The sequence below is a fragment of the Antechinus flavipes genome, chromosome 1, assembly GCF_016432865.1.
Source record: "Antechinus flavipes isolate AdamAnt ecotype Samford, QLD, Australia chromosome 1, AdamAnt_v2, whole genome shotgun sequence".
In the NCBI taxonomy this organism is placed as follows: Eukaryota; Metazoa; Chordata; class Mammalia; order Dasyuromorphia; family Dasyuridae; genus Antechinus; species Antechinus flavipes.
The window spans coordinates 227,208,645-227,232,713 of record NC_067398.1 but is presented as its reverse complement, the minus strand read 5'-3'; the positions used below and the strand labels follow the sequence as shown (position 1 = coordinate 227,232,713).

Sequence of the window (24,069 nt, the reverse complement as noted above, 5' to 3'; positions counted from 1 at the left end):
GCCGAGCCCCAAGTGAAGGAGATAAGACTTTGAAGGAGACAATAAAGGATTTTGATTTTAATACCTGGCTGCATTTGGGGTGATTACTCAGAACTGAAACTAAGGCTGCCTCCAGAAGCCCCCCAAGAAACCTGCTCACAGAGAAAATCACACTTTAGAGAAGAACATTACAGGAAAGGACCCACATATGCAAAAATGTTTGTAGTAGCCCTTTTTGTAATGGCAAAGAACTGGAAACTCAGTGGCTGTCCATCAGTTGGGGAATGGCTGAATAAAGTTATTGTTCTATAAGAAGCAAACAATCAGCAGGATGATTTCATAAAGGCCTGGAAGGATTTATATGAACTGTTGTTAAGTGGAGTAAATAGAACTAAGTGAACACTGCATACTGCAACAACATTTTGTGATGATCAACTATGATGGACTTGGCTCTTTTTAACAATGAGGTGATTCAGGCCAATTCCAATAGTCTTGAGTTAAAGAGAGCCATCTGCACCCACAGAGAGATCTATGGGGACTGAATATGGATGATAACAGTAACCTTTGTTTTTGTTGTTGTTTGCTTGCTAGTTTTTTCTCTCTCATTTTTTCCTTCTTAATCTGATTTTTCTTGTGTAGCATGATAAATGTGAATTATGTTTAGAAGAATTGCACATGTTTAGCCTATATTGGATTACTTGCTACTAAGGGGAGTGGGAAGGTGGAGAGGGAGGGAGAAAAATATGGAACACAACATTTTGCAAGAGCAAATGTTGAAAACTCTCTTTGCATGTATTTTGAAAAACAAAAAGCTACCAAGATAAGATCAAAATGGGTCCATGACCTAGGCATAAAGAACGAGATTATAAATAAATTAGAGGAACATAGGATAGTTTATCTCTCAGACTTGTGGAGGAGAAAGAAATTTGTGACCAAAAATGAACTAGAGACCATTACCGATCACAAAATAGAAAATTTTGATTATATCAAATTAAAAAGCCTTTGTACAAACAGAACAAATGCAAACAAGATTAGTAGGGAAGCAACAAACTGGGAAAACATCTTTATAATTAAAGATTCTGATAAAGGCCTCATTTCCAAAATATATAGAGAACTGACTCAAATTTATAAAAAATCAAGCCATTCTCCAATTGATAAATGGTCAAAGGATATGAACAGACAATTTTCAGATGAAGAAATTGAAACTATTACCACTCACATGAAAGAGTGTTCCAAATCACTATTGATCAGAGAAATGCAAATTAAGACAACTCTGAGATATCACTACACACCTGTCAGATTGGCTAAGATGACAGGAAAAAATAATGATGAATGTTGGAGGGGATGCGGGAAAACGGGGACACTGATGCATTGTTGGTGGGGTTGTGAACGAATCCAGCCATTCTGGAGAGCAATCTGGAATTATGCCCAAAAAGTTATCAAACTGTGCATACCCTTTGATCCAGCAGTGTTTCTATTGGGCTTATACCCCAAAGAGATACTAAAAAAGGGAAAGGGACCAGTATGTGCCAAAATGTTTGTAGCAGCCCTGTTTGTAGTGGCTAGAAACTGGAAAATGAATGGATGCCCATCAATTGGAGAATGGCTGGGTAAATTGTGGTATGTAAATGTTATGGAATATTATTGCTCTGTAAGGAATGACCAGCAGGATGAATACAGAGAGGCTTGGAGAGACCTACATGGACTGATGCTAAGTGAGATGAGCAGAACCAGGAGATCATTATACACTTCGACAACGATATTGTATGAGGATGTATTCTGATGGAAGTGGATTTCTCTGACAAAGAGACTTAACTGAGTTTCATTGGATAAATGATGGACAGAAACAGCTACACCCAAAGAAGGAATACTGGGAAATGAATGTGAACTATTTGATTTTTGATTTTCTTCCCGAGTTATTTTTACCTTCTGAATCCAATTCTCCCTGTGAACGGGAGAACTGTTCGGTTCTGCAAATATGTATTGTATCTAGGATATACTGCTACATATTTAACATATATAGGACTGCTTGCCATCTTGGGGAGGGGGAGGAGGGAGGGAGGGGAAAAAAACGAAACATAAGTGATTGCAAGGGATAATGCTGTGTAAAAATTATCCTGGCATGGATTCTGTCAATACAAAGTTATTATTAAATAAAATAAAATTAAAAAAAACCAAAAAGCTATTATTAAAAATGAAATATCATAATCAACTAAAAATAGAGCAATACATGTACCCCCCATTTTTTTTTTGATGAATTTGCTTCTCTCTAGAAAGAGTAGGGACCTATACCATTGTCTTATTAAAGTGAACAAAGACAACTAATTGGTTTTCAGAAACTGAAGCTACCTTGGATGATTGGTTGGCTCAGACTATTAGAAGGACAAATTCCATTTAGAACAACTATTCTTTTATGCTGACAGGCAACTTTCATGATTTTACATTTCTTTTGGAGTATAGAAGTAAGCAGAAGGGATTTCTGTCTTTCCTTCCTTCCTGGTTCTTAGTTGGTTTTTGTCTCTCTGACCCAATTCAGGAAAACTTTGTTTTTTAAAGGAAAACATAGGAGTTACCTGTGTTTGCCCATAGTTTTCTCTCTCACTCAGTCTAACAGGAGAATTACTATGATTACTATTAACAATTGTTGTTCATTTGTCCATTATTGTCTGATTCTTTATGACCCATAAAAAATAGCATAGCATGTCCTTCTATTCTCCACTATCTCCTGAAGTCTGTCCAAGCCAATGTTTATTGCTTCTGTGACATTCTCATACTCTGTCATTCTCCATTTGCCTTTAATCTTTTCCAACCTCAGGATTTTTTCCAATGAATCCTATCTTCTCATTTTGTAGCCAAGATATTTTAAGCTTCAGCTTTGGTGTTTGACCTTCCAGTGAATAAATTGCTAAAAAAGGACTTTTCCATTCCAAGAGATGGTATTTGCTGGGGCAATGATGGCAGATGGAGGGAGCCATATGCTTTCCCTTGTGACTTAAGAGAAGAGTTAATAGGTTCAATTAATAACCTCGTATGTAGACAAAGGGGGTTTTACATTTCCTAGGCAGTATGGTTCTGGAATCTAATCTAGTAGAGAAGAGAAGATTTCTTGGGCAATGTCAATTATGGAGACTGTCTTAAGAGTAAGTTCAAGATTTCTTCAACATTTTGCCTTTTAGAAGAAAGATTTCCCTTGTGGTTACTGAAATTGAAGCACTAAGGCCACAACATTGGCTTAGAGTATCACAGACCTCAGAGACCATCTAATTCAACACTCATTTTACAGATGAGCACACTGAGAATAAGGGAAGTTAAATGATTTGCCAAAGGCATTAAATATTAGAGAGGGAATTCGAATCTTTGTCCTAAAACTCCTCAAACAGTACTTTTATCATGGAACCTTATACCTTTCTGAGAATGGGGGCAAGATAGTGAGACTTTTTCTATCTTCACTTATTATTGTGGGTGATTCAGAATGTTGGAGTAACAACGAGGGGTATTGCTCATTTATCAGCTCCAAAGTATCTTTGTCTCCTGGGGAGAAACTAAACTACACATTGGTACTACAAGTCTGGAAAGGACTGTGTAGTTCTCATGGGAGAGAAAAATTCTATCCAAATGTCAAGAAGTTATTCTAATGAGAAATCTTAGTTTAATTACTTTCTGAAGGGAGTTTATGGGCTAAAATGAAGACCTATTGTTTTTTCTCTTTCTGTTTTTGGGTTCCTGTGACTTATTTGTACCTTCTCCATTTCTGTGGAGTAAAATAAAGATTGTCCTCTACCCAATACATATTTCTTACCTGAGGGCTCACAGAGGGCTGTGGGCTTTATTACTTATATTTGTGAAGACTAAAATCTGAACATTTTGGGAGATTTTAAAGAGTAAACTCTGAATTGGAACCTCATGAGTCAAAAGAAAAATGACCTTGTGTTCAGCTCCTGAGATTGGAATTATTTGATATTGCCCCAGAGCTTGGGTCCCCTGATAACAGTATCAGAGCTCTTCAAATACTGATGCTTTTTACATGAGAATGATTTAACTATTTATGATATTTAATTATAGGTGAGAAATGTGTGTACTAACAGCGATGGTTGCAGTTTTGCTGAACAAAGCAGAAGTGTTGTTTTGCTTGTAAAAACAGGAAAACAAGGATATAACATAAATGGGGAACTGATCAATTATGTCAACAAGTCCAAGTTCCAAAATGTGGCAATGACTCCTAGGGAGAGATCATCCTGGGTGGCAGAAGAAGAAAGAAACCACAAATTAAGCACAAAGCTGAACATGGGGTTGCAGGAGAGCATGCCTTGGAACAACTTTGCAGATTCACTTCTCTCATCTTCCTTAACTATGACCTCCTAGACGGAAGCATGGATCATAATGTGATTGTAAACAGTGCATCAATTAGCACAGTGCCTGGTGTGTAAATAAATGCTTTATATGTTTATCTTTTATAAAATGTCTGTTTATTTCTCTCAATGGGGTCTATGGTTAGCAGGAACAGAAAGAATAAAAATTATTTTGAACCACAGTGGGAGAGACCATATATATTTATTTAGTTTATTAAAGTTCCTATATGACTTCTTTTCAAGAGTAGCCTACATGATGCTATAAATCTTCTTTGCTTAATTGCTGAACTCCATGAGCAAAAATGCTTGCCCATTAAAATAGGACCAGAAATATATTTGCACCAAGTGTGGATACTGGGATGCAAAATGATTAAAGTGTGTCACTCATAGCAGGAGTGCCACAATTATTGTTCCAGCAACTAAGTTGATAGGTGATGCTCCCATATGAAGGTGAAGGTGTTACTCATAGAACCAAATGATGCTCTCTAACGGAGTATAAGTAGTATATATAAAACTCTGACACAAATATTATATTACTGCATATGAATGCAGTGTTTTGGATGCATATTTGCTTATGATTTGTGTCATAGCAACTTTGCTATATGATGTATATTATATTTCTGCATGTGACCTATGTGTTTTGGTTTATGATTTACAGTATTAACTTGGATATTACATTCTACATATTTGTATGTGCTATGTGCATCTGATATAATTACTAGCTGTAGAGGACTGTAGAAGTGGATTAACTCTGGGTTAGATGTAGGACCCTTCAGCCCAGAGAAAACCTGTTGACAATGTCTGATTTGGCTCCCCATCTCCCCTAAGGGCTCTTGGAATTCCTGAGAAATCAGGATGGGCTGTGACCATCTCTCTTTGGTGTTCTCATCCTTCCAGAGAAGTCAAGGAGGGCTTAACCACCTGTGTTCTACTTGAATCAAGGGATACTTACAGTAAAGAGATGCATTAATATATCAATAATAGAGTGCTTATAGTTAGCACTTGCTCAGTGTGATGTGATGATATAATGGTTCTCTAGTTTACACATACTTAGTGTGCTGTAATGATGTAATCATACTAAGGTATTTAAGGGCTGAGAGGACTTGAAATAACGACTTCATCTTTGATCATCCTTGTGGGTCTTCTGCCTTCTTCACTCTTCCACTAAGACTAAGGACTAAGGCTGATCCCAAGATCCTCCAGAGATGTAGTCCGGATGATATATTTTGGTACCTCAGAATAGGGGCTCTAGAAAGCACATTACAACTAGCAGTTATATCTATCTGATGGGGTACAAAAAGACAACTGGATTTAAAATTTAAAGGACTGAGAATCCTATCTTTGCTATTTAATAGTTATGGGATCTTGAGCAAATCACTCACACTCTTGAATCTAAATTTCCTGGCTTATAAGATAGGAATAATAATATCTTCTCTATTGTGATCAAATATGATCACATATGATATGATAAGTGAGCCAAATCACAGAGAAAAAAAAGGGGATTGCAGATGCCACATCAAACACTATATTTATGAGCTGTACTGCCAGCATGAGTAGGCTACACTTACAAAAAGAAAATATTTGAAAATATTAATAGTCATAAGCTAGTTCCCTACATTTTGAATGGCATTTAATATTACATTTTATGTGAGAAGACTCAAATACCATTATGATTATTTATCATGTTGGATTTAATAATCTAAGTACTGTCCATAAGGTAATTGGCTCAAATATGATAATATATGAAAAAGTGTCTTTAAAGTAATATACACTAAATTGATTTGAATACTTCTTGAGCATGCAAGAAAGAGTTCTTTCATCTCATCCTCTGTTATGACAGTAGATCTAGAATTTGAATAAACTATAGCAGTTATCCAGCCCAATCTCCTCATTTTTTGTTGCTTTTGTTCAGTTGTTCAGTCATGTTTGACTTTACATGATCTCATGGACTTTTGTCCAGGGGATTTTCTTGGCAAAGATAATGGAATGGTTTTCCATTTCCTTCTCTAGTGTATTTCCATTTTACATATGAGGAACTATATCAAAAAAGGGTTAAGTGATTTGCCCAGCATAATACATTTAATTAGTATCTGGAGGCTGAATTTAAACTCAGATCTTTCTGGCTCCAAGCCCAGTGCTCTATTTTAGCAAAACTTTGTCACCTTGCTGTCATTCTTTGTTAAGGTACATGTGTAAGTGCAAAAGCCCCCACAGCTGTGAATAATAATATTTGAAGGAATTGCAAATCAGCCTTTATTGAAGCAGATGTTGCTTGTGAATTGGGAATGAAATAAATTGGAGGCAAGAGGGAAGAGGAGAGAGGTCAGAGAATGCAACTGCCTCTCAATCTCCTTGCATCGTTATCATCCTTTCACATGAAGGGATCTGTTCTGCTGGTCAGAATTAGATCCCCAGCAGCCTATAACTATTCTTGATCACAAATTTGGGTGTTATACTTTTGTAAATTTCTGTCAGAACTATTCTGAAATAAAATTCTCACTAGTGAGTGAACTCTGAACTTCTTCAACTTCAAAATGATTTGATTATGAACAATTCTTTCTTTTTCAGTCTGTGAGATTCCATAGCATAAATCAATAGATGGATGTGGCTCATTCTCACAGATTAGTGTTATTCACTGTTTTCTTTTTCTTTTTCTTTTTTTTTTTCATTTTTGCTGAGGCAATTGAGTTTAAGTGACTTTCCCAGCATCACACAGCTAGGAAGTGTTAAGTGTGTGAGGCCAGATTTGAACTCAGGTCCTCCTGACTTCAGGGTTGGCATTCTATCCACCTAGCAGCCCCTCATCATTTATTTTCAAAGAGGACCAATGACATCCTGAAGTGATATTTTGACTTACATGTGAATTGGATTTAAGTGAGGTAGAGTTGTGCAAAGTTGTCAGCCTTGCTCTCTTTTCCAGTTACTGGAGCCCAATGGCAAAACAGAAGTCAAGAGGACTAGTGATGGTCTGAGATATAGTGTATGACCTTGGCATCTTCAATGTCTGAAAAAGCTCAAAGTGTCCTATAATTTTGCTCATCTTTTTCTAGATTTAGTGTGTACCACCACTACCATTCTGACAATGTTAGCTTGAATATACTGTGATAAAATTGAGATCTCATATTAGTTAACTTTAACTTTAAAATGGTATCTTCCAAAAGAAATTTTCAGAGATACCTTAACTTCCTTAATAACCCACTTAATCACATCTTTGGAAATGATTTTTTTTTGCAATTGGCTAATTTCATAATTTTATACTGATTTTTAAATTTGCATTTAACTTCTGTGTGCTCCTCTTCCTCCATTATGGGAGTGTCCTTTCTAAAGTTTATAAGCTCCCAATTTACCTTATTGGCAGTACTTAGACTATTAAATCCAACATGATAAATAATCATAATGGTATTTGAGTCTTCTCACATAAAATGTAATATTAAATGCCATTCAAAATGTAGGGAACTTGCTTATGACCATTAATAATATTTTCAAACATTTTCTTTTTGTAAGTGTAGCCTACTCATGCTGGCAGTACAGCTCATAAATATAGCGTTTGATGTGGCATCTGTAATCCCCTTTTCTTTCTCTGTGATTTGGCTCACCTATCCTGACCTATCTTCATGCTGGCAAGTCTAGGAGTAGGAGTGGGATGGAAGGAGGCTGGCTATATACACAAACATTCTGCTACAATTCACTCTCAAATGGTAACTGAGAATAACTCTGGTATGAGGGAAATATAGGTTTATATAACCAATTATAGCTCCTGATGATAAACTTCTCATTTATATAGAACACTCATAGTGATATTATCTTATTATTTAAACATGAAATATTTGCAAAGCAAGAAGGCAAAAATAGTCATAACCATAACATAACATTTATCCAGTAGAAGGAAAAAGCAGGAATAATCAAAACAACACATAACAGTTTATCCACGAACCTTTATTACACAAAGTGTTGTGGGTCAAGGATGAGGGAAAGATTCAGGAGAATGGGAGAGTGGGATACACTTAAAGAATTCTAAGAGGGAGGCATATGTTCCTGGGCAACTCATAACTCTGAACTGCAGGTCTAGGTGTGAGATTCTTTTAGAGATCACTAGCACCACTTCTGAACACTTTTTCCCAAAGGACAAGACTGCTTCTTAACTAATCTCAGACCACAAAGGAAAGGCTGAGTTCTTTTAACAAAACAAAGCTATGTCTCTTGACAGAGCAAAAAACAGGCTAATTTTAAAAATGAGACTATTGAACATCACCAAAATGGGACTTTGTTTTGTTTAACTATGTTTGTTATTAGTTTTGTCTCTCTTTTTTCTTCTTTTTCAGGAGGATGAGGGGAAATGTTAAAGAAAAAATGAAGTGTCAACAATTGAAAAAATGTAATTAAAAAATTAAGCAAAGTAGCACCTTTTTAGTGAAAACAGCAATCCCATGCTTAAGTTCCACAGCTTTCCAAGTAAACTCTCTTTGTGGGAAGCTAAAATAGTGTAAAATTATTTCAGTCAAAAGCAACTCCTTTAAGCTGGAGAATTGCAAAGCTCCTCATACTTATTCTCTGGACAATTCAGACAAGCCAAGCCAGCTATTCATACAATAGTATTTTGCTTTCCCCTATGAGCTTTTAGGAACTACAGAACTTTCTTCTAAAGAAAACATTCCCCAGAGTAACTCTAGAGCTGTATTTATCTTCTGATACTATTCCTCTTTGTTTCTTTCAAGCAGCAGAGGACAGTCTCTACTAAACTTCTGTATCTACCCTCAGATTCCCTCTTTATGAATCATCCTTCTGATATCTTTTTATTTAGCATCTCATCTCTTCTGCTCATTTGGCCTCCAACAATTCAAATCAGGGCTTCTAAGAGTAGTGGACCATTTCTAGCTTAGGTTGAATTGTAACAGGATTCTTGCAGGAATGACATGCATAAGCAACAAATATTTTCCCTATTGTAGTTCTTAAATTTATACTTTATTAGCTAGGGTCTTCACAACCTTGGAAATAGTCATATATAAAAAATTTTGATGGAGAACAATGTCTTATAGCTATTCCCATTTTTAGTCAGTACTTTTATCTTTGAGCTATTTTTAAACAGGCCTTTACATTTATCTAATGAATTTTTTCTTTCAGCTTCTCAGAACATTATCAAGAAAAAGTCTAGGCATTTTAGGAAACAAAATGTCTGCATATAAAAGGGGCAATATTTTATATTTTAAAATTAAAAGAAAAACAGCTTTTCTACTGCCTTGGTAGATTTTCCAGAAGGACATTTTTCAAATTACAATAGGAAAAAGCTCTTTATGCCAATTAAATTGACATCTGATTGATTTATTCTCAAATCCCTAACCAGAACAGGGTGAGTGTGATAAGGTTTAGATTTAGGGAACCAAAATGAGATTAGGGTTTCTGGTGGTCAGGGAGTTAAATGATAAGGTCTAGTGGCAGGTTCGGGATTCAGGAAACCAAATGGAGAGGTTTGGCTCCACTGCAACCCCTTGGGATTTGGTGCAAGGGTAGGGAGTTTTGGGGACTCCCTTTAGGCGGTGCAAAGGTTCTCTGTAAAAGAATTTACAGACCTGAAAACCTAGATTGATAAAAGGTTTATTATGGGGATTGGAAGTAAGGTTAGAAATCCTAAAAGGTTTATTATGAGGATTGGAAATAAGATTAGAAATCCTGACAGAGAGGCATAAAGTCTGGTTAGGGAAATAGGTGAGGGTAAAGAGAGGATAACACTGGAAAAGAATATTCCAGTGGACAGAAGCTTCTTGGCATCCCAAGCATAGCATAGTGGGCATGTTTGGAACCTCTGCAAAGAGAGGGTTTTAGTTTGTCTCTTTTATAATGGGAGCTTTAGCTGAAGGGAACTCATGGGTGGAGTCCCAAGTTGGCTCATAGTTGGGTTTCAGCTTGAGCTGGAATTGAATTGAATTCAATGAGTTTCAGGACCCACCTAAATAACAAGGATGAAACTATTTGTTCCTTGGGGCGGGGTCCCTTCTTGAGGTAGAGTTGAAGGAGATTTTCTCCTTTAAGGATTTTTAGAGTTTTGGGGTCCCCTCTTCAAGTGGGCCTTTGTTTCTGATGGTCATCTGTGTCTTTTCCCCTTGAAATTCTATGGTATGAATGCTAACTTAGATTCTATAAGACAGAGGGAATGCAATTCCAATGCATTTAGATTCCAATATGAAGAAAAATTAATATGATTACTGTATACATAAATGTGTATATACATATACACATATATTTTTTTCAGCAAGCAATATAAATTCCTTTGTATTTCTCAGAAGGATGACACTGTCTAAGCAAACATATCCTTTTACATATAAACAAAAGTCATAGAAATTGTAAATTAGACACTTTAAAAAGAAATCTGGAAGTTGTAGGAGAATGGGTTATTCTTCACCCAGCATAAAGATATCCCATCAGAAAGGACTGAAGCCTGTGTTCCAATGGAAATGAAGGTGAAAGTCTTCTAATTTTGGCCAAAATGGGATGCTAAGATCTTCTTACACTACAGATAAACTCCTCTCTGGTCTGGCCCTGTTCCCTTCTTCAGTGGCAGTCTTATCAACAGATTCAGGGAGATCTAGGATCTTAATTTCTTCAACTTGGGCATTGTCCCAGGGTCCTTGATCCTACATGACCTTTAGTCCCAAGGAAATTATCTTTCCACAGTCTTTCCATACTTTTCTCTCCACATTTGTCCCAGATGTCAGGGTCACTTAATATATAGCTCTGTCATTTTTGAGATTTGACTGTAGGAAATCATTAAGAGTGAATGAAACAACTTTCAAAACTTAAAATTGATATTGATGTTTTTTTTTATTTGTTGTGCTGGAAGAATCCCCATTAGAATTCCCTTTCAGTGCTAAAGCTCCTAAGGTATTTTTCAAGTGTTCCTCTTGCCAGTATCCTAGGGGATATTTTGGATAGACAACTGGTCCCAGAGCAGGAAAACATCAGTCCAGATTTGATCTCCGACACTTACTATTCTGTGAAAGTTACTTAACTGTTTTCTGCCTCAATTTCCTTATCTATAAAATGAGGATAATAATAGTCCTTACTTGGAAGGGTTGTAGTGAGGATGAAATGAGAAAATGTTTATAAAGCCCTTAACACAGTGCCTGGCACATAGTAGGTACTATATAAATAGTGATTATTATCATTACTTAGACTTTACTATTATTATTATTATCACCATCACCATTTGTTTTTATATTTCCTGGGCCGCTTTTAAGATAATGTAGGAAAATGTAAAAAGTCTAAATTGTATAGATGATTTACTAGAAGAGAAAGATACTATTTGTGTCACAGAGGAGATGGAGAATGAAATAATTACCTCTGTGCTTAAGAATATGGTAGGAAGCTGTCTATTTCTCAGAAAATTAAATGAATTCAGCTGATCAGAAAAAACCATTTAGGACACCAGGAAATGAGAGAACTGTAATATAACTTTTTTCATTGTATGCATAAATGAGGGCATGAGAGTTAGCAAGGCTCAAGATTGCAAACAAACATAAACATTTAATTTTATTAAAAGCACTAATTCGACAGATAAATTAGAGGAAAGTAAATTTCAAGTTGCTCCTTAAATTCCTGAAGGAAAAAAATAACTTGAATGTTCATATTAATATATGCTGTCATTTTTCTCTTTAGTGGGCAGCCAGGGTCTGGAGTTAGGAAACTCTGAGTCAAATGAGGCTTCAGATACTTATTAGTTATGTGATCTTGGGCAAGTCATTTAATTTGCTTCAACTTCTTCAAATGTAAAATATCTTCGTCATCTTTATATTAAGGGCCACTTTTGGAATGAGATGTAAGGTACTCTGTGAGTTCATATAGCGCACAACTCCTGTGCCAATGTGTTTATTTTTGCTACTTAACTAGAAGCCATAATTCAAAGCAAAGGAATTTACCTGGAAAGATTCACATGAACAGTGAAATGAGCAGCACCAGGAGAATGTTGTATATAGTTAATTTCTTCCTTCCTTCCTTCCTTCCTTCCTTCCTTCCTTCCTTCCTTCCTTCCTTCCTTCCTTCCTTCCTTCCTTCCTTCCTTCCTTCCTTCTTCTCTCTCTCCCTCCCTTCCTCATCTTTTTCTTTCCTTCCTTCTTTTTATTCTTTTTAAATTTGAATCTTCTTGTACAAAATGACTAATGTGGAAATGTCTTACATCCTTGCACATGTAAAAACCATTTCATATTGTTCACTATCTTGGGGAGGGGGGAGAAAAGGGAGGGATAGAATTTGCATCTCAAAACTTTTAAAATTGCTTTAAAATTGTTTTAACATGTAGTTGGAAAAAATAAGATATATTTAAAATGCTTTGAATCACTAAAATTAAGTGCAAATAAAACAAAATTCTGATGTATCACATTGAGCTCATCAAAAAAAAAAAAAAAAAGGAAAGAAAGAAAAAGAAAAGAAATAGTATAGTAGAAAAACCTGGAGCATATTGGCCTTTAGTCACACACATCATCAGTAGGAATAGGAGGTATATATAGGAATTATGCAAGAGGAACACATAGGGAACATAAATGGCCAAGGTACATGCAGAGGCAAACAAAGATATGAAATAGATGTGATTGGAGTGGCAACTCATAACTCTCTGGTATAGCAGAGTTTCTGCTATTCTCTGGTGATGTCATCATACTATTTTTTGCTACTTGTTGCTAAATATGTCTGTTCTCCAGTTTCATAATTGCTTCACTAATCACTGCTGGGCTTGTGGTTGCAGAGTTTCTCCCTGATACCAGCATCTGGTCTTTGTCTCTACATGACTATTTTTGTTTTAACATTTTTATTTAAAGTTTTGAGTTCCAAATTCTGGCCCTTCCTTCCTCTTTCCTGAGATGATAAGCAATCAGATCTTGTAAAACATTTCAATATTAGTCAATTTGAATAAGAAGACTCAAATAAAAGAAAAAAAAATGAAAGAAAGAGAGCGAAAAGTAGTATGTTTTAGTCCATATCCAAACTTTATCAGTTCTTTTTCTGGATGTGGATAGTATGCTTCATCATTAATACTTTGAAATTGTCTTGGATCATTTTATTGCTGAGAATAGTTAAGCTATTCATAATTCTTCATTCTACAGTATTGCTGTTGTGATGTACAACTTTCTTCTGCTTCTTTTCATTTTACTTTGCATCATTTCATGTGAGTAATAGTTCAGGAATAGAGGAGGCACTGGGGAGAAAGAGAATGAGTTCAAGTTTGAACATAATGAGTTTAAGGTGTTTATGAAACATCCAATTTCAGATGCCTGAAAGGCAGTTGGAAATGTGAGACTGGAATAAGGAGTGAGGATAGGGCTGGAAATATATATATATATATATATATATATATATATTACATATATATATATATATGTGTAAATATATAAATATCTATCTATATATATATATCTACATAGATGATAACTGAATTCATAGAATCTGATGAGATCTCCAAATGAAATAATATAGAGGAAGAACAGAAGAAGGACCAGACCAGAGCTTTAGAAGATAACTATTGTGAGTAGATGCACCCTGGATGAAGATTCAGAAAAGGGGACTGAGGAGTAGTCAGACATGTGGAGGAGAGGGCAGTGTCATGAAAACCTAGAGAGAAGAGAACATCATGGAAGAAAATTCAAAGACAATGTCAGAGACTTCAGAGAGGTCAAGAAGGATGAGGATTGCAAAAAGACAGATTTTGCAATTAAGAGATCTTTGGCAATTTTGGAGAGAGAATTTCAGTTTAATGATGAACCTGGAAGCCAGATTGCCTATAGTTTAAAAGTGAAAGGAAAGGATGTAGAGGTCTTATTACAGATAATGGAGTTTGTCCTGGAAAGGGAGGAAATAGGACAATAGTTAGAAAGATGCACAGATAGATGAGGGCTTTTTGAAGGATGGGAGCAACATAGGAATAATGGAGAAAGTAGAGAAACATTCAGTAGAAAGAAAGAGAATAAAGAATTAGTGACAATTAAAGATTAGTGAGGATGATAGAGGGAACAACCTACTTGGGAAGTTGGGATGGCAAAGCATCACTTGTGCTTGTAGAGAGATTTGCCTTCATGTGAAGACAAGGATGAAGGTAGAGATAGTGGTGGAAGTTTTCTGGATGATGTAAAATGAGAAGGAGGCAATAAAAAAGATCTCTTGGCAAATAACTATTTTTTTAAGTGAAATATGAGTCAAATTTCTCAGCTGAGAGAATTGAATGAGGGGGAATATGGAGATATTTAAGAAGGGCTGAAAAAAATCTGTGATGAATAAAATAATGAATTGATTAGAGAAGCATAAAAAGATCGCATTGGTGTAGCAAGAACTCATTTCAGATTATGCAACATAATTTTTTAGTGGACCTACTCAACACCATTTCATTTAGCAGATTATGAATAGCAGCAAAGGCAGTAGATGGTAGGAGCAATCCAAAATTGGAATTTGGCAGAGTTTGATAAGAGATAGGAAAAGGGAGTAGAGACTAGAGAAAAAAGAATAGTTGAACTTCAATTTGACAGCAAGAGACAAAGATGGGGAAGTAAGGAGAGGGTTGCTGTGCATGAGTGACAACTTGGGAAAAAAACTGAGTTATGGAGGGATTGGAAATTATAATGGGAATAAAGAATAGAATTAGTGACTGTAAGGCAGAGAGGAAGTGGAAAATAGATTGTGATCAGAGAAATGAATTCCCAAATTCATGAACATGAGAAGTGGAACATTTCTGGGTAATGATAAGATCAAGAATATGTCTATAGTAGCTGAAGTGGGGTGAAGAAGTAGGTAATCGGAAATGAGTAAATCGAGACAATGAAAAATTAGGATATTTGACAGAATATTAATGTGTTTTTTGAAGACTCCTAATATGAGGACAGGGATTGGGAAGAAGCAAAAGACCATAAGCCCAGACATTGAACTCATTGATGGAGGAAGGAAGGAGAGTTTTCAGGTCAGTAGATAAGTTAACAGAATATGTGTGATAAATATAGATTGAATGAATCTCAAAATAGGAGAGATTACCAGTGATAGCATAAGAGGGAGATTTTGGAAGTAGTAAAGCGAATCAAGGAGTATTTCCATTTCTGCACTACAGCCAGTGAATTGGGGTTATGAATGAGTATACCTCTGCAATATACCTATGAAACAGGTATCAGGGATCATCATCAGGGGATGATGTAGGGCTGGAGCTCAGGAAGGAGACTAGGTCTGGAAACATACTAGAAATCAGATGTTTGGAGATGATAGTTGAACATATAGTAGCTTACAAGATAACCAACTGAGATAAAATAAAGCAGAATGGAAAAGGCCTAGAATAGTCTTGGAAGACACTTACAGTTAGTGGGTGTGACATAAATATCCAACAAAAGAATCTGAGAAAAATTAAACAGGGAGGAGGAAAATTGAGAAGGAACAAAGTCACAAACTCTGTTTGAGAGAGAAGATAATATCTGGAAGAAAATGATCAATAGATCAAATGTTGCAGAAAAGTCAAGAAGGATAAGGATTGAGAAGACACTATTAGATTTGACAATTAAGAGATCATTGTTAATTTTGGATAAAGCAGTTTCTTTCAATTGAATGATGAATCGAGAAGCCATATTGCCAAGAATTTAGATGAGACTAACAGGAGAGGGAGTTGAAGCAATGATTATAGTTTTTTTTCCAGGAGATTAACTAAGAAAGTGGTGAGAGATGTAATTGGCATTGTAGGATCAAATGACAGTTTTTAAGGATAGGAAAAAGTCATATTTACACATAGCAGAGTAGGAGTCAATAATTAAGAAAAGATTGAATAAGAGTATGGATCATAATGAAGACAAACTGCTGGAGAAGATAGGATGAATATTCAAGGGTACATATGGAAGGTTTGGCTTTGGTGAGGAAAATTATTATCTCATCAGAGAAAGTAATGGCGGAATCAGTGACATGAGGAAGAGGGGAGAAAAGGAACCTCTCAGAAAATGGTGTTATTTTTTTAAGCAAGTTATCCTAAACTTAAGAGAATATGGAGAGGAAATGGTATGAGGAGCTTGAGAGGAGAAAAGTTTTAGATAGATACTATTATGAGTGAAATAGGAAATCAATTAAGAAGGGAGACAAGGACTGCTTTACTGTAGTGATGTCTCAGTTGAGATTATTAGCATAAATTTTTTCTGAATCTAGTCAGAAAGTTTTAATGATTTCTTCTTGTTCTGTTCATTAGGACATGAATAAGACTGAAGGAGGTCAATGGTAAAAGTAATCTAGGTTTGAAATTTATTAAGGTAATATTGATATTAAAACAAACGATCAAGGTTTTCAGAAATGCAAGATAGAGTTGAGTTGCTTGTCAGAAGGATCAAGATTGAGAAAGGAGGCGAGTATAGCCAAAACAAAGATGATAGCCTGTGATAGTACTGAGGGATGGAGGGATTGAAGGTCACAGAGAAGATAAAGAGTAAATTTGTGGGTAAAGATTATAAGAAAATGATTTCCCAGGACAATAGTAGAGAAATACCCTTTGGCTATATGAGTTATCTTTATCAGGGCTTCTTAAATTTTTTCCACTTGTGACCCCTTTTTGCCTAAGAAATTTTTATGTGACTCTGGGTACATAGGTAAATAAAACAGGTATACTAATAAAACATTTAATAATAATAAATCATAAAGAAATTTATTTTAAAACAATTCTTTGGTATAGATATTATTTTACCATTTATTAAAGATGAAATAAATTTGTATACTAATGAGAGGGATGTGCTTGTTTATTTTTACATAAAGAATTAAATCTTGGATGAAATTGAAACTATTTCCACTCATATGAAAGAGTGTTCCAAATCACTATTGATCAGAGAAATGAAAATTAAGAGAACTCTGAGATACCATTACACACCTGACTACACAAAGTCAGATTGGCTAAGATGAGAGGAAAAAATAATTCTGAATGTTGGAGGGGATGCGGGAAAACTGGAACACTGATGCATTGTTGGTGGAGTTGTGAACACATCCAGCCATTCTGGAGAGCAATCTGGAATTATGCCCAAAAAGTTATCAAACTGTGCATACCCTTTGATCCAGCAGTGCTACTACTGGATACTAAAGAGATACTAAAGAAGGGAAAGGGATCTATATGTGCCAAAATGTTTGTGGCGAACATGTTTGTAGTGGCTAGAAACTGGAAAATGAATATATGCCCATCAATTGGAGAATGGTTGTGTAAGTTATGATATATGAATGTTATGGAATATTATTGTTCTGTAAGAAATGACCAGAAGGATGAATACAGAGAGGCTTGGAAAGACTTACATGAACTGATGCTAAGTGAAATGAGCAGGACCAAGAGATCATTATATACTTCAACAAGGATACTGTATGATGATGTATTCTGATGGAAGTGGATTTCTTTGACAAAGAGAAGATCTAACTCAGTTTCAACTGATCAATGATGGACAGAAGCAGCTACACCCAAAGAAAGAAGACTGGGAAATGAATGTAAACTGTTTGCATTTTTGTTATTCTTCCCGGGTTATTTTTACCTTCTGAATCCAATTCTTCTTGTGCAACAAGAGAACTGTTCGGTTCTGCAAACATATATTGTATCTAGAATATATTGTGACATATTTAACATATAGGACTGCTTGCCATCTGGGGGAGGGGGTGGAGGGAGGGAGGGAAAAATCAGAACAGAAGTGAGTGCAAGGGATAATGTTGTAAAGAAATTTTTTTCAAAATAAAAAAAATATTTAAAAAAAAGAATTAAATCTTGGAGGAATATTTGATACTTTTTACTGCTGCCATTTGTAAATGTAAAATAAATCTACATTTTTACAATTACATTTTAAATTTGAACTTCCTAGGAACCTTTTGTATGTATAAAAGGAGAAATACTTCCTGGTTTGAGGAATTTATTTACAGGCCCTTTCCTGTAATGGCAAGCCAATCTCCTTTGCATTATTCTATTTCCTGTGGTGAGTTCAAGAGTTCCTATTTTTTTTTTTTTTTTTTTGTACACTCTCCTCTCTTTACTCAGGGGAAAAAATAAAAATCAAGTAAGGGAATGTCATTCCCATCAGGTTGCCTGAAGGAAAGAGTTGAGAAAAAGTCATATTTTCCACACAAAGGTAGATAGGAATGATTAGCTCTTTTCAGCCAAATGTCTTGCATCCCTAGCCATTGCATGTAGATGTATAGGTATACATAACACACACACACACACACACACACACACACACATACACACACATATATATGTGTATATATATATATGTATATATATATATATGAGTGAATGTATACTATCATTCATGAGGGCTTGTGAAAAATTATGTCAAAATTGCATAGAGAAGTTCATCAGTATTGTACATCATTTTCATAATGGCATGTTTGCCTGAGTTCTAGAAGTGGATGATCCTCTTGCACTTTCCCATTCATCAATGGAGTGTGCTTACTCCCATGCTTTTTGGCATGATGTTTTTCAGCAATGTTGTCAGATGCCCTCAATGAGGAGAAAAATGGCATCAAGGTCAATTACTATACCGATTGTTAATTATTTAACTTGAAAAAGCTACAAGCCACATTATTTCAAAGTCTGATTCTTCTTGTGCAGCAAAATAGCTATATGGATATATATACATATATTGCATTTAACATATATTTTAACATTTTTAACATATATTAGTCTACCTGCCATGTGGAGGAGGGGGTGGGGGGAAGGAGGAGAAAAATTGGAAGAAAAGATTTTGCATTTGTCAATGCTGAAAAATTACCCATGCATATATCTTGTAAATAAAAAGCTATAATAAAAACAACAACAAAAAAACAAACCAAAAAAAAAAAAAGAAAAAAAAGAAAAAGCTACAAGCCAAGATTAAAGTGGAGAGAGAGTTAGTATATGATAATTTGTTCACAGATGATTGTGTACTCAATGCAGCCTTTGAAGCTCAGATGCAACAAAGTATGGATTGATTCTCTGAGGCTTGTGCTAATTTTGGCCTTACAACGAATACCAGGAAATCAGAAGTTTTCTACCAGCCAGCACTTCATGCATATATCCTTCATCCATAACTGCTAGTTATAGCAAATGGAGAAATTTTGAATATTGTGGATAAATTCAGTTACTTTGGCAGTATACTTTCCAAGGATATCCACATAGATGAGGTTGATATACACATTGCCAGAGCTAGCTCAGTGTTTGAGAGTCTCAAAGGAAAATGTGGAAGAGAAGGTATATTAGATTGCCTACCAAATTGAAGATCTACACAGTTATTGTGCTGACCCCATTGTTGTATGCCTATGACTCCTGGACAATATACCAGTACCATGCCAGGAAATAGAATCTGCTTCCACTTGAATTGTCTTATGGAGATTTTGAAGATCACCTGGCAAGACAAGGTACCAGACAATGGGGTCTTTTCTCAAGCTCAGCTTCCTGCTACTCACATTCTACTATGAAGAGCATAACTTCAATAGTCTGGCCACTTCATTCAAATGCCAAATGTTTTGTTTGTTTAAAAGACATGGGGATCAGAAGAAGGGATGCAAGGACACTCTCAAGGTCGAAGAACTTTAAATTAACTCTATGACATAGGAGACACTGGCAGAGGACTACCCCACATGACATGCCCTCATCAAACAAAACTTTATTCTCTTTATAGAGAATATGCTTATGCAAAGCAGAATTGCAGTAGAGAAAAAGAAATAAGAATTACACAAATTTAGAGACATTTCCGTTCCAAATATTCATATGGACTATTTGTGCCTGACCTGTGTTAGAGCTTTCCATGGAGTTTTTTTTTTTTCCACAAAGATATTGGACTAGTTTGCTATTTCTTTCTGCAGATCATTTTATAGATGAGGAAATTGAGGCAAACAGGGTCACAACAGCTATGTATGTATCCAAGGCCATGTATCAGCTTAGGAAAATGAGTCTCCCTTATTCTATCTATATGTCACTTTGCCTATTTAAAATTCCTATTAAATGTTTTCTCAGATAGAATAAAGAGAAAGAAGTGAGTTTTTGAAAACATTCAAAGTCTTATGAGTTTTCTTTTACAATTTTTAAATTGATTGGAGGAAGGGAAGTATTGAAGAAGATATTCAGCACTTTAGAAGAAGCATTTCTCTAAATGTTTCATATCTCAATGGAATTGAACATTTTCAAACCCTTTTTGCAAAATTCAAATTTTTTCCTTCACATTATCCTCTATTTACATGAACAGTGCAAAGGCATGCAGCTTTCTTTAAACTTCTACCTATTCTTTTTCCTCTACTTATTTAAATCTTCTTTCTTGAAATTAATCTTTTATTTTCCATGCTTCATTCCTCATTTCTTTTTTCTTTTCTTTTGAATTTTCACCAATTTTTAAAGCATAGTAGGAGCTTACTACTTTCTGAATTGTAGCATAGTGGGATATAGAACCTGTTTAAAGGCCTTATACATCTTGAATTCATGTTCTGTCCCTGACATATATTATGTCCTGGACAAGTTATTTAACTTTCTAGTACTTTGGGCATTTAAGACTATAAAATGTAGAGAAGCTACTGACATGCAATTGATAGAATGTTTTCTTATCTGCTAATTTTCTGTCCCAATGAAATCATAGAACTAATCTCTATTCATTAAAAAAAAAGCATCTTGTAATCTCTAGTAATTTATGGTACTTGCTTTGTTGGACCACAGAGACATAATATATATATATATATATAATAGCTAGGACCAGTAGCATGAAGGGTACTGTCAAATCAACTAGATGAGATACATTCATCTGGGGGAAGGTTGATCATTTTATCATAGGGGTAAATGGGATGAGGGTGGGTGGAGCTCATGAGGGAAATGCTTTACCTAGTAACTTCTGATTTTAACTAGTTATTCTTGTTAACTATGATGAATTCTGCTTTGTTAATGTTAGTCATGAAATGTATGTGCTTTCTGGACCCTCTAAATTTTAGTGCCAGTTCAATCTCTTTATGACCCCATTTGAGTTTTCTTGGCAAAGATACTGGAGTATCAGTCATTCTCCAGTTCATTCTATAGATGAGGAAACTGAGGCTAAAGGTTTCAATGACTTGCCCAGGGTCACACAGCTAGTTAATGTCTCCAGTTAAATTTAAACTCAGTTCTTCCTGACTCCAAGGCTAATGTTCTATACATTCCCATCTACCTGCCGGGATATGGAGGGTGTTCAGGGGAACTGCTCCTCCTTTCCTTGCCATTAGGACTGGAAATTGAGTTTTACATACCATTGTGACACAATGAAGGATAGAAAAGAAAAATAATATCCAGGTGCCTACCACTCTGACTTCATCCTTGTCCAAAACTACCTTGGAATAGAATTGCTTCCTGCCTAAAAAACCTAAGTTATAGTCCCTATCTATCCAAGAATGGTTCTCCTCCCTTGTCTGACATGGCCTGAGCCACAATCCAAAGCTGTAAATACCAAGTTAACTCCTCTCTCTCTGAAGTAAAGACAACAGTGGCAAATGTTAGATTATTTGCATTCTCGGCTTCCATATCCTGCTTGCAAACCCTAATTAGCTGAAACTATTTAAGTTCCCTGCCTCAGTTCCTAGGGCCGAATGATTTTGGACATGAGTCCCATCTAGTCAGCCAGCCTTAAACTCTCCACATTAAAAGGTTAAAAACCAATCTCTGTCTTGCCTCAGTTTCCCTGGCATTACAGAGGAAGGATATCTCTGGTGTGAGATCTTGCCTAGCTTTTTCAGTTTTGCTTATCCATCTTTGGTGTTCATCTTCATCCATTTCTCATCATTTAAATCTAATTCACGTATAAGCCAAGATGTTATCCTTGTGATGTCATTGGTTCTGAATGAACAACACCACCAGTGGCTCCAAAAAATTAGCATCTCTAGGCTGCGTTCTGGTAAAACTATTTTTGTAGATAGGTTAAAGCAGATTGATAATAACCAACAGCTTTCCTATTGGTTAGTTAGAATGTCTACTACCCAAAGCATTTTGAAGATTTCCTCTAGCAGAATGGGCAGATGAGAACAATTTGTTCCAATGGACATGAAAGTGGCAAATACAGGTCCTGTGGAATGCTTAGAGCTTGGCCAGATATTGATGTTGCCAAGGTTGTTCACTGCATCCTGGAACATCATTGGTTATCCTGACTTTTGTCTTGCCACTGGACTTCAACAACTCTGGGAGGGAGAGTGGGGCTGATGACTCTGCCTCACCTAAATCCAATTCACATTTAAATCAAAATATCACCTCGTGATGTCCTCTTCAAAAGTGAAGGATGAACAACAACACATTTTAGTGCCCTTGAACAAAGACTAATTGCCTTATCATAGTTATAGGCAGTACATGGGGAATTTATGAAAACTTCTACAGTAGCTTTTGTTCAGTATGTTTCAAGTTAAAACCTGATACTTTGATAGTCTGGTCTTAGCATTCTATAAAAATTAGAATCTAAAAGTCTTTGTTTTATATATCCAGGAGTTGGATAATGCAACATATATTATTTTCTCCACATTTCAAACCAATAAACCAAACAGCAAACACATAATTGTAGGTCTGGCAGGGATCATAAGAACTCATTTAATCCATTACTCTGTCTCTGGGAAGGAACACACTAATCTGTCAGAATAATTGAAGTTTGCAGAATGGAGGGAAAAGGAGAAAGAATTATTATTTTAGATTTCAAAATAAGGTGATTATGAAAAACAATGCTTGAAAAGAAAGATTGAGGCTTTAAAATTTTGACTGAGGATTTTGGGAAAAGTATACTTGTTTCTCTTGGGAATCTTTCTGTAAACATTTCATTTTCTTTGGGATATGAGTCATGTGTTGGACTCTCCTCATGAAACTGGGGAAGATTTGGGGCTTATTCTGGTTTTAAAATTCTTCTCTCTCTCATCAGTTATGAATATGGGTAAAGGAGATTCATGTATTGAAAAAGAAATCTGTGTTTCAGAACTCCAGTAGCTTGGAAACCATAGCTTTGTTTAAGTTCATCTTTCATTTTGTCCGAGGCATAATGTTATGTCTACTTTAACCACAGTTATAGATATGTATGTATGTGTCTGTGTGTCTATATCTGTCTCCATCTGAATGTGTCTGTATATTTCTATGTCTGTATAGATGTGTGTTTTTGGGTGAATGAATGTGTGTGTGTGTGTGTGTGTGTGTGTGTGTGTGTGTGCGTGTGTGTGTGTGTGTGTGTGTAAGGACGAGAGTGTTTCTGTGTTTGAAAGTGTGAGCATTTATTTTTCCATGTATTTATATGTATTCAATTGTCTGTCCACCTATCTGTTAATTTCTTTCTGTGTGTATAAGCACCTTTTAATGCTTTTGAGTGTTTTTATTTATGAATGCTCATGTGTGTGAATGCCCAATTCTGTGTAAATTTTCATACATAACTGTATATGTATCTGTATGTTTGCATGTATATTTATACGTATGTGCATAGATGTCTGTGTGTATGAGTATTTACATCTGTGTAAGCATCAGTTTTTGTATGTTTACATGAGTACATAAATGTCTTGTTCTGTATGTCTTACTGTGTTAATATATAAAAATGTGTACGCTTTTCTGAGCATATATCTATATGTTTATTGTTCTGTATGTGAGCACATGTGTCTACATATGAGCTTAATCTATAAGTGCTTTTATGTCTATTTTTTCAAGTGTGTTGACTTATGTCTCTATGTAGGTGAAAATCAATGTGTATAAGTTTCTCTATATGTATGTAAGTGACTATATGAGCAAATATTATATATTTGAGTCTCTCTATTTGTGTTGTTTGTCCTTCATTCTTGA

General features: G+C 35.5%; 1 protein-coding gene across 1 annotated transcript in view; it reads left to right on the top strand.

Annotated features, from left to right (window-relative positions):
* The window catches only part of LOC127561895 (tubulin polyglutamylase complex subunit 2-like), an 877,998-nt gene extending 876,169 nt beyond the window's left edge, over window positions 1–1,829 (top strand). The window contains exon 6 of the mRNA XM_051997256.1: window positions 1,636–1,829. Within this exon, the coding sequence (XP_051853216.1) occupies window positions 1,636–1,688 (53 nt within the window). The 3' untranslated portion in view covers window positions 1,689–1,829. The remainder of the gene's footprint in view (window positions 1–1,635) is intronic.
* The last annotated feature ends 22,240 nt before the right edge of the window (window positions 1,830–24,069 follow it).